General features: G+C 32.7%; 2 protein-coding genes and 1 long non-coding RNA gene across 3 annotated transcripts; 2 read left to right on the forward strand and 1 right to left on the reverse strand.

Moving 5' to 3' along the window:
* The first annotated feature begins 637 nt into the window (after nucleotides 1–637).
* On the forward strand, nucleotides 638–1935 carry LOC113508318 (RNA polymerase II subunit A C-terminal domain phosphatase SSU72). The gene has a single exon (XM_026891281.1). It carries the CDS (start codon nucleotides 891–893, stop codon nucleotides 1467–1469), a length of 579 nt encoding a protein of 192 aa, XP_026747082.1. The 5' UTR covers nucleotides 638–890; the 3' UTR covers nucleotides 1470–1935.
* Nucleotides 1936–2150: 215 nt separating this feature from the next.
* On the reverse strand, nucleotides 2151–10564 carry LOC113508323 (ethanolamine kinase 1). Its single transcript, XM_026891289.1, has 7 exons — nucleotides 10139–10564; nucleotides 9701–9834; nucleotides 8907–9090; nucleotides 6818–6906; nucleotides 3948–4174; nucleotides 3600–3828; nucleotides 2151–2394 (listed from the first exon to the last, which is right to left on the reverse strand). Exons 1-7 carry the CDS (start codon nucleotides 10262–10264, stop codon nucleotides 2328–2330), a joined length of 1056 nt encoding a protein of 351 aa, XP_026747090.1. The 5' UTR covers nucleotides 10265–10564; the 3' UTR covers nucleotides 2151–2327.
* Nucleotides 10565–10742: 178 nt separating this feature from the next.
* Nucleotides 10743–11543, forward strand: LOC113508325. The gene is made up of 2 exons (XR_003402016.1): nucleotides 10743–11145; nucleotides 11231–11543. It is a non-coding gene; the product is annotated as an uncharacterized LOC113508325 (long non-coding RNA).
* Nucleotides 11544–11708: the final 165 nt, after the last annotated feature.

Genomic DNA, 11708 nt, shown 5'->3' on the forward strand with positions numbered 1-11708 from the left:
CAGACCGTATCGACAGGTTGTTATACTCAAATTATAATAATATAAGTATCTATGATAAATATGAACAGTAATTATGAAATGATGGCAGTGCAAGGCAGTACACGTTACTGATTATTTTTTATGCTCGAGTGTTTTTCAGTCGATTTCATAAATTGAAATATCTTTGTTTTTTTGATATTAGGAACTTAAAATAATAGGGCAATGGCCCTCGAACCCCAGACCATTGTTAGTTTATGAAAACTGAAAGTTTGTGAACGGCATGCTCTCAACTGTAAAGAATGATGGACGATATGATGCCTGATGGAGAGTGGGTTACAAATAGTTACAATGGCTTTGGCAGGTACAAAGGTATACATCTAATAATACAGTGCGTTTTTTTGTTACCTTCAGAACTTTATCAAAATCCCTTTTTCTTAGAATTTTATTTATTTATAATAATGTCAATTATAGAAAAAAATGCATGAATCAGGCATTTAATAATTAAAACTGCATTTCACGAAGTTTTGTTATATTATGTAGAATAAAATCTGTGAAAAAGATCAACTTTGAGTTTATAAAGGATAGGAGTTTACTGAGTATATGACTGAAATCAATCTATGGTTAATTTTGCACTTGAGTTGGCAATTTTATTATAATTTGTCTATGGTTTCTGTCACTTGTGGTTTTCGTCGTCTTTCGTGAGCGTAAACATAAATCACGACATTTTTGCACTATTTAGGAAAATTGGCTTTTAAACTAAATTGAAATTGAAGCTTTTAGTCGTGATGTTATGTGACTGCAGACGAAGATGTCACAAACTTCGTTTGCAACGATTTTAAAACTTTAGCTGGAAGCAATGTTTTATTTATTTTCTAACTTTATTTAGAAACGAATATAAAGTATATTTTAAAATGTGTGATTTATACATAGCGGTAGTTTGTTCTTCGAACATGAACCGAAGCATGGAAGCTCACGCTTTTCTTGCAAAGAAAGGTTTTAAAGTTAAGTCTTATGGCACAGGCGAAAAGGTTAAGTTACCAGGTGCTTCTGCCGATCGACCTAATTGTTACGAATTTGGAGTCCCCTACGATGACATATATAATGATTTAATGGAAAAGGACAAGGTATACTATACACAAAATGGTATATTACATATGCTAGATAGAAACAGAAGAATTAAACCAAGCCCGGAGAAGTTCCAGGTGTCAACAGAAAGATTTGACGTCATAATAACTTGTGAAGAACGAGTATACGATCAAGTTGTTGAATGGTTTGGTTCCAAGAGGTCAGTTTATAATCAGCCAGTACATGTGGTAAACATGGATATCCAAGATAACCATGAAGAAGCTACTATTGGTGCATTTTTAATAAGTGACATGGTCACTAAGATGGCTCAAAGTGATGATCTTGATAATGATATTGATGAACTGTTGCATGAGTTTGAAGGAAAGTGTCACCGGCCAATTTTAAATTGTATAATGTTCTATTAATATATTTATTAATTAACATTAGAAAGCCAAACAGAAAAGAAAACTATGCTTCCAATATCACAATAATCTTATTATTATTCAACTGGCAGAATATGTAATGTTACGAACAGTGTTTTTTTTACTGTTAAGGCAAAATAAGTGATGACCAAATAATTTTTGTGTAATAAATCAAATTTGACCTGGTGAAATAGCTCTATTATGTTCACATTACCATACTCTTATAGTGAACTTATACAAGTTGAAACACCTGGTTTTCCAAATGCTGTTTAAAATATTTTATTGATGACTGTAATTTTACTGTTACCAATTCAATGGATTTGACAGATGGATAACTAACAGTGGTGTTAACAAGCATTTGAGAAACCAGAAGTCAGATTTCGATGAAAAAATGTCAATAATCTCTAATGAATTAATTCTGTATGCAGGACAATGTTTGGATTTTCATAAAAAAATATTCAAATATTTATTATATTGTTTTATTTACATTATTTAACCACCAAACAAGTAAAGTATATTGTTAATTTCATTTTAACAAACTTTTTATTCATTATTTATTTTATGCTAAGTTCATGACACAATAGTTTTGTTCTTTATTATTTAGCATAAATTATTTTTTAAATATGTAAAATACTTATTCCTCGATTTACACAATATACAATTTTTTATTATTACCTATTAATATTTGGAATGTTATCATAATATTAGCAACATGATAAGTCGCTTAGCGACACGAACAAAAATAATATTTTTACAAGGTACTTCAATAAGTTGTACTTGACTTAACAATAGTTCATCAATCTTAAATAAATTCTACTGTGTATTTTGGTATGGTGTTGTACATGTAGAATAAAAATAAGATTAGCTCAGTTGCTTGAAGATGTTGTCCTTTAATTCGAAATATCTGTCCAATCTTATTTCAGCATACCTGAAAGAGTCAAATCGATTGGTGGTAAGCATGGCGGTAATGCAATACAAAGCATGACCTCAATAGAGGTATTTACAATGTTCACTTTTTAATTTATGTAAAAAGTAGAAATTTATTTGCTTTCACTAACAGTCAGTTGCCTTGCCTCACAAGAAATTAAATTCAGGTTTAACTAAGGTTATAAGGAACTCGGCTGACAGTTTTCACGACTCGACTCATAACAATAAGGAACTCAAGTCTATAAGAGCTCTTGAACTCGCGCTCAAGTCCTTTTTACGTGCGAGTCGCGCTCGAGTTCTTTTCTGCTTGGAATCTTTATTTTTTAAGCAGCCAATAAAAGGCTAGTGGTTCCTGAGATTAGCGCGTTCAAACAAATAAACACTACAGCTTTATTATATCGGCATAGAACTATAGATATAAATTATAACTAATTCGCTTTCAGCATTTCGCAGAACAGTTTGAAGAAGACAAACTCTTTTTAAGACTCGAATTCTTTTTAAAGTTCGAGGTCAATTTTGGCCCTCGAGTCTTCATGACAGGACTGAAGCTCGACTGCACTCAAGACTCACACAAGAGTTCAGTTAGTTCACTAATTCCTATAAAATTCAGCCGCGCCTATCGAATTAAGGCTAAAAGACTCAAGTCCCTTACAAGGTGTATAATTTCTGGGTATTAATCGATCTTTTCCGCCTTAATCGATTCAGTAGATTTTGATTGATCGCAACAACGAGCAGTGTAACAATATTTGTGGCATTAGCAATAAGTCTTTGCAGGACCTTATAACGTCAATCGGGTCGGGTTTAAGTTAAGATTAAGTCTTCAGCCAAGTTGAAATCTATTCACTAAACTACTACTACCATTACTAATATTTTACTTTTTTAACTATCTATTCTTTTTCTATGTTCTATCTTCAAAGCTAGGGCCCAATTCCGCTGCCGGTACATAGCCGATGAATGAATGATAATATAATCCAATTTCCTTGGGGTTCTGTACCCTATACGTTTATATAGAACGATCGTATAGTATTTATTCAGGCTATAATGTTATATTACGGGAACACAAAAAAAAATACTCACTTCAAAATACCAGTTTGAAAAAACATACATTTCGCTAATATGCATACATACATCTTCCTAAAGTTAAAGGACCTACCGCGTCATATCCGGTTAGTTTATAAAATGGTATTAAAGTAACTGTCAAATTACCTCCCAAAATCAAAATCTATATTCGAATGTTCATATTGAACAAGCGCCCATATTCCCCAAAGAAAATGTGAAAGAATTGTCGTTTGATTCACTTCTGTATAAAGTTGTCTCAAATGATTTTCACACGGATGAGCAGTGTTCGTGTAAGTAGCAAGGTAAACTTTGAGCCACTGCATCTGAAAATCTTCGTCAGGGTATCTACGATAATCCACATCATCTATAGAGAGACCTGAAACAATAAAAATGAATGAGGACAACATTACTCATTTGTAGTAGAAAAGGTAATAAATATTCTGGGATTTTATGGGAGAGGTTTACTTGTGATTCAAAATAACGGTAATGACTTACCAGCAAATTCATTAAAGTGATTCGCTATATCGAAAGCCTGGTAACAGTAAGCTGCGTATTCGTAATCGATAAAAGATATAGTCCTTTCATCTTCATTGTAAATAACATTTCCAAGAAGTAAATCATTGTGAGCAAATACTATGGGGCTCTTGGATTTTGTCAAGTGCGACTTAAGCAGGTCGTACTCCTTTTTCAGGCTATTTTTCGAATTAAACTTGTTCTGAAATCTACAAAAAAGAATAGATTATAGTCGTATTATTTTACAATGCCATTGCTCATCGTCCAAAATTATCGCTTCTTATTGCTGTTGAAATTGATTTTTGTTTTTATAAACCGACAAGACGGCGAAAAATATGGTATTTCGATTCAATCGCGTTTTTAAACAAACCGTTTTGAGAGCGATATCGCTACAGCGTTTGTGTACTAGCATAGATATAATATATTTATATTATTATATTCACACACTCCTAAGTAAACAGTTAAATGAATGAATGATTACAGGAACTAAGTAGCATATAAAGTTATTTATTGGACCTATGCACGGTCTAGTTATACCTGCATGGAATAATTGCGTAAACGTGTTCATTAAATCAAACAACAGAACGTGCGTGAACGAATGTGACGTCGACACTATACAAACGTAAATTTTTCCTAGAAGTCGTTTAGCATAACAAACAATTTAAAAGACTACATTTTATTTTCTAAGATTATTTCTAGTCTCCTGTCGCATTTAACGGCGTTACCACGACCAGTACAATGGAGTACATACGACCTTTAAGCAGTGGCAATTCTCAGGTGTTGACATCATCTTTGTATGGAGCAGTAATACATTAATTATACTAATACATTGTTACTATTGACGTGGTCGTTTAAAATCTTCTGCGTATGTTGTGCTTTATCTAGGAGTAGGTAACTACATGCTTAGCCGTAGTATCGTAATTATCTTCATATCTTTATTGTTGTCGGTTATTCACATGAGCAACACTATTTAAATTATAAAGTACCTATTGTTTTTAGGGTTCCGTGCCTTAAAAGAAAGAAGGAAAGTTTCTTCATTAGGTACTTTCAGTGCCGTATTATCCATAAGCCATAGGCCAGTGCCTAGGGGCCCAGAAGTCCCGATTAAAAAATCGAAAGAAAAAACGGGGATTGTAAAAATTCCAAAATTGCGTTGCTGTTGTATGAAAAAGGGGGGCCCGAAACGAACTGTGCCTAGGGGCCCTGAGATGGTTAATCCGGCCCTGGGTACTTTGTGGTCCGTCTGTCTGTCCCTCAAAACTTTTTGCTCAGGAAACTGCACTCCTGAATTCTTATAAAATACTAGCGGTCGCCCGCGGCTCTGCCCGCGTGGATATCGGTTACCGCTGCAAAAAGCCTAAAACGTAAAACGGGGTGAATGGAAAATGGTATTTTTAGGGGGTTTTGCATGAATATTTTCTGACACAAAAAAAATGCTTAAACACAATTATTTAATGAAATGCTTGAGAATTTTCGTATAATCTTTATATTTTGTCTTGTTAAACGTCCAAATTTTAGTAAAAACTCTGGTTCTATCCACCCCAAAACAGCCTCTATTCACCCCGTTTTACCGTACCCAGGAAAGACACGGTCAGCAAAAAAAATGATTCCCAGGTCAATTCACAGACACCGACACTAACATCGACGGAGCAGTCACTATCCGCAGGATGAACAGATTTTCTTTCTGTGGATGTTAGTTGTTAAGTCCCGTAGTGCAACCATTGGTAACGCCTACTTCGCAACGGGCGTACGCAAAATCGTAATATTTTAATTTCGCTATAACTTCAGAACCAAACGTTCAATTTAATTATTCAAAGACCGAATATTACCTTCATTAACTGTACTTAGTGATGAAATAATTTATTTTGATAAGGATTAATAGAATGAGTAAAATAAACGCAACCGCGTCTATTTTACTACACTTGGACTACATACAAATGTAGTCCAAAAAAAAATTCAATAAAAAATGGTTATTGTGTCACACTCGACATAGATAGGTATAGTGTGTCGCAGACTTTTTTGTAGATATTTATAAGATCTACAATTACTTAGAACATTTTATGGTTCTATCTTTAATAGTTTAGGCAGGGTACGCAAAACAAGTATCTTTTTTGGTTGATTTTTTACCCCTTGTGTCCGAAAAACACTAATATCTTACAGAACCCTATTTTTGTTCAAAATTAAATATAGCCTATATTACTCGTGGATAATGTAGCTTTCGAATGGCGAAATAATTTTTAAATCGGTCCAGTAGTTTATGAGCCTATTCATTACATATTCATTACAATCAAACAAACAAAGTTTTCCTCTTTATAATATTAGTGTAGATTAAAATTTACTAGTAATATATGTTAGGTAGCACAAGTATATAGTCAGAGAGCTGACGAAAAACATTAAGTAGAACGTTCTCAGTACATTTGATGCTACCAAATACTACGTAACCCTCAGTGTGCGAGTTCGAATTGCACTTGCCAGTTATTTATCATCTGACCTATCAACTCGGCCATGAAAAAGTTAAATTAGATAATAAGATAAAACAAACAAAAAACATAAAACGAACCTTGATATAAGAGATTCTTTCAATGTTGTGCCTATATGGTATCTAGCCAGCATTAGTGCAGAAAAAAGGCTACAATAATCATAATGAACCACTGTATGATTAAATTTTACTATAAAAGGGGCCGTAAAAACATAAAAAAGACGTACGAAAGATAAACTAGACACAAAAGACAAGAAGGTAAAAGTTTGGGACCTATATTGGTTAAAATGGCAAATAGGTAAGGTATCAAATTATATAATTATATATTACATATTAAGTACATACAGTTATTTAAAAAAGGAAGATTGCGTACCTGGTTTGTTTCTCCTCTGAACTGTATGGATCTGGTAACAAGTCTAGAAATTGTTCAATTTTGCTCCAAACAAATGGTTCTTTTGGCACCTTTAATAAAAAAAAAAACTAGGTAAGTTAAAATATTGACATAAATGGTTTAGTATGTATTAGTAGCTCTCTGAATAGTATCAAACATGAACAAACAGATTAATATCCAACATTAACATCACACAATATTCGACCCTTGCATAGAGATGCTCGAACTCTACTAAATAATGTTAAAGATAAGTATACAATTATTTTCTAGGCAAGATCCTATTGTACTCAAGCATTCCTACTAGGTACACATATATTCTATTGAATCATATTGAATACGCTATGAAGGCTAAATTGATTTTAGTTGATAGTTTTAACCTTCGCAAGTATCACGAGCAAGCAGAGTTATATTAGATTTTATTTACAAATTTATAAATAATAGCCGATGGTACCTAATTCAATACGATATTATTTTTGAGAATAACGCTAAGCAATTTTTTACAGTAATTTTTTGGTCTTCGGGCAGCATATAGAGACAATTATGAAACTACCTAGGTGAAGAAAATTATTGTTAATAGTATGCTTTAAAACTCAAGATATTTTTTAAACCAGTCTATGGTTATATGAATATTAGTACCAAAGGTGAGTATGGCTGTAAGAACAAGAGGACTTCAACTGACAAGCAAGTGGGTATAGGTGTATATTTGTTTACGTACCTATTGATATCCTGAATGTTGCTAAAGGTCCTAAAATTATACAAATGAAAATTAAGGTAAGCAGACCGGATCAAAAGATAGGGAGAGACCCGTGCCCTGAAAATAAAGTCGGAAGAAACAATGCCGTTGCTAAGTTTATCGTTTGAGGCCCTTGGCAAATATGAGGGAATCCTTTTCCAATAACCTAAGGCAATTATACATTTAGTAGATACTTTAATATAAGATACCTCTTGCTACCCTATTGTTAAGCCTCTGGAAAGAAGAGTAACAAAACTATTTTTGTTACCTTTATAAAAGTCTAGGTATTTTATCATTGGATAGACTTTAATGGAATGTGGAAAATAATGGTAATTTTGTATGGAAATCCATAGGTTAGTATATCATTATTTTTAGATCCTGTTTGGTTTAAACGAAGTAACATAGTTATTGCTAGTGATAAAAGTAATTTTATAGATAACTAAGCTGGTTTAAACTTGTTTATGGTTAACTTCAAACAATCATAATTATCTTTCTCGTGCTACCTATAAATTATCTTGTCGTCTAGATGCTACGTTTGAAAAGATAAATGATAAATAAACATACTCGTATTTCATCAAATTGTTAATTATACTTACAACAATACACCATTTGCTGTGTAACTGCGACCTACGCTTATTAAAATATCATAATTTTATATTTTGCATTGAATTATAGTCGTAGTTTTGATAAATATGTATTTTTAATTCTTATAAGCTATGCGAGTTAAAAAATACTTTTATAACATTTACCTACATACATGTTGCTCTTAATAGAAGACGAAAATTGGCGGTGTTAACATTGCGGGGCCCCCATTCTGCTGTTAACAATGGCCGCTGTATGAATAGAAATTGGATTAAATAGGCACTAAATGTCAAATTTAATTCAATTTCCATTCATTCACCGGCCATTGTAAATAGCGTGAATTCCGGCTGGTTCCCGGTAGCCCGGTACGATAGAGAAGTTCGGTTCGGCAAAAGAGAGACATTAATGTAGAATTATTCATCGAAGCATATAGACATAAACATATTTTTACTTGTTTACAGTGGTATTTAAATGACACTTATGGATATCGTTGTCTTGTAGCGTCACTAGCTAATAAAGTTACAATGTAAATTAAGTAAGTCGGTAACTAAACCGCAGGTACTCCGCAGAATAATAGCGATGATAAAAACATGGTTTTTCGTTTAACGTAATTTCATGATTTATAACTCCAAGGTATACCTACTGAAAACATGCAGTTGGGGCAGAAAGACGATTCTCTGAAAATGCTAGGCAGAAAAACAGTAATAAATTGAAATAAAAAATAAAAATAAAATAAATAAAAAGGAAAATACATACATCTTTTCCTAATTCAACTCTGTGCATTTTTGCCATCTGTGTTGCTACAAGGGGCCAAATTGTTTCGTGAATTACTGATGAAGTGTCTAAAGTTTTCCCAGGGTAGTATTGATAAGCAAGTCCGTTTTCAAATATGGCATAAATCTGAGGTGCCATGCCAAGAACATTTAGTCTTTTGATGTTCCTAAAAACAAAATAAAATAACTTATAAAAAAAAACGTAACTCTTCACTACACTTATAGCTCAAGTCGCTCCTTCCGCTTCAACTGGCTCTTAGTTTTGTGTTGCAAGAACTTGGCTCTAGAGATCTAAAACCAGCATACTTTATTTTGTTAAACACAGTACCAGAAATTCTGCGGTTTTATAATTTGCAGTCTTATATCTAATTATCAAATTAGGGAACTATGGCAAGTCGCATGGATTTTAGAGCCCAGAAGCAAGTCATCAACTAATCGTGGTGCGGGCGTATCAAGAGGCAATTTTTTCAAACCCGGATGCTCCAGTGCCCACAAAACCAGGACAAAATCCAGACCAATGGATAATCTGACTATGTAACACACCTAACATGAAAAGTGTAAAACTTTTCTGTTAGCAAACCCAATAGATACAAGACAAAAAGATAGATATGTGACCAAAATATAAATGACCAAACCCAACAGATATGTGATAGAAAGATATGTGGTCCAAAGTGAATTTTATAGAGAAGGATGTATGTATTGATTTTTTTATGTAGCAATTTATTTTTACTTTTTTAACTGTAAAATAAGTATAATATAAAAAAATTAGAACCTTACCTGATTTCAGCAGTCCGATCAATAAACAAGTCAGTTTTATTGCCATAGATGCGTACAAGGAGGATACCTTTGTTATCAAAGGTGTCCCCATACTGACAAGAGACTAACTTATTTGTTATTCCATCTGTTAAGGTCTAAAACATTAATTGCAATGTTAATAATGGATTTCAAAACAAGTCAGAACCATTAATAATTATTAATATATCTTACAAAAGTGGCTATAATGGTTAAACAATGTTATGAACAAAATAAACATAGTAACAATATGTTTTAAGGTATGGAACATAAACTACAAATAATATAAATTTATATGTACATCAAATGTTTGTTTTACATTATAGTATGTGATATAAAATGTCAGTAATTTTCTAATAAAAATATACTAGAAAACACAAGAAAATAAAAAGAAAACTTATTAGTTTTTTTATAAATATTCACCTTTAGTTTTACATTTTCTTGAATCCAATTGGGCCTTATGTGTCCAAGTAATTTTAAAACCCCCGTATACAGGTCATTTTCATCAATTTTAATCGGCACAAATAAATCGCTTTTAGTCGCTGACATATTTACTATTTAATAAAGATTTCACCATATAATAATTCAAGATTTCTAGCAAATATTCAAAGTATTGTTATTATCTGACCCATAAAAACACAAACACTTATTATGAGTCTAGCTATTGAATCATTCACCCACACTGAGCTCGTTAGATTATTGTGTCCATCAGATAAATAAAATAAAATGAAATTGCCTCTGATAGCATACGACTGCTTCGTTTATAGTGCCTACTGTGCTACTAAACTAAAACACTGATTATACGTATATCATTGATGTACTCTTACTTTTTATTTGACACTGACTGATTTTACACAGCTGATTTTGACAACGTACCAAAGATATTCTAGAGTTTCTCGGCTAAAAGTTCCTATTGTAATCCTGTTAAAGTTACATTAAATATGCTAAATCTTATTTTAGAATAAAATTGTTAATCCAATTGAAATTTATTTATTGGCCTTTATATATAGGAGAACTGGGGCCCTGAAGACTGACTAAACGATGCCTCCGTAATAGCTGCTTCCCATTTTTACGTTTCGTCTAAAATAACCAACGCCAATACTTACTGACCTACTCTACCTTTAAAGCCATTTGAATTAAACTCTTTTGGTTTGATTAATAATCTGAAGTAAAAATAATAATTGACAAGACGTTTTCCTTTAAAAAGAAAGTTACAATCTGCTCGAATCTAAGATTATTAGCGAATTTGTAAAAGCGCAAAATGGGCGGCGATCTTGGTCTTGAAGCATTTGGTAATCTAGCCCAAATTCGCGGCATATTGTATTACAAATTATCGCCCAACGAGCAAAAACCTTTTGCAACCGCATTTAGATATGGAATTATTAATTTTATACCAAGAACTACGGCAACAATGTACACTTGGCTACCAAGTAGGTGCAAAAAACCGTGCAAAACGATAATTTAAATTTTGGCCATCGCTTAAGTAGTGTCTTCATGATCTATACTTTGTTCCAGTTTTTTTAATTGGATGGTTAACACAGCGGACGCTGGATGAAGTTCATCGTAAATCTAAAAGAAAAAATGTGAGAGACTTCTTGAACGAAAAGGAGGAGCCGCGTTGTCCCGTTATATAATTCAACGTAAACGTTTCCGTTACTAATTAGATTTTTAAATCTTGTTTTAACACGTAGTGAAAATTCTGTGTAATTGATAGACACAATTTGGCTGATTTTCGGTACTACCTGTTAGTGCTCCTACTTGATAATTAGAGACACCGTATAGGTCTTTTTTTGTACTCTGTCCTAAATTATAGTCCTGAAAGATATAACAACGTTCATTTTATTTGTTACACGGTGCCGTAGGGTAAATCTTTGCTTTAGGATTCTAGAGATCACCTGGGTCATAGGTAAAGATATGTTTTAAAGATAAAGCCATTATCCATTTTTTAAACTAAAATTTAAGCCGTCAGTATTGGCGCTGGCCGCTATTTTTT

The sequence above is a fragment of the Trichoplusia ni genome, chromosome 2, assembly GCF_003590095.1.
Source record: "Trichoplusia ni isolate ovarian cell line Hi5 chromosome 2, tn1, whole genome shotgun sequence".
Lineage (NCBI taxonomy): Eukaryota > Metazoa > Arthropoda > Insecta > Lepidoptera > Noctuidae > Trichoplusia > Trichoplusia ni.

Coding starts and splice junctions, on each gene's coding strand:
- LOC113508318 (XM_026891281.1), top strand. CDS start 891: ATGTGTGATTTATACATAGCGGTAGTTTGTTCTTCGAACATGAACCGA.
- LOC113508323 (XM_026891289.1), bottom strand. CDS start 10,264: ATGTCAGCGACTAAAAGCGATTTATTTGTGCCGATTAAAATTGATGAA. Junction 4,175..6,817: donor TCAGAGGAGAAACAAACCAG/GTACGCAATCTT, acceptor TCTTTTTTGTAG/ATTTCAGAACAAGTTTAATT. Junction 2,395..3,599: donor ATAGATTTTGATTTTGGGAG/GTAATTTGACAG, acceptor TGACTCTTTCAG/GTATGCTGAAATAAGATTGG.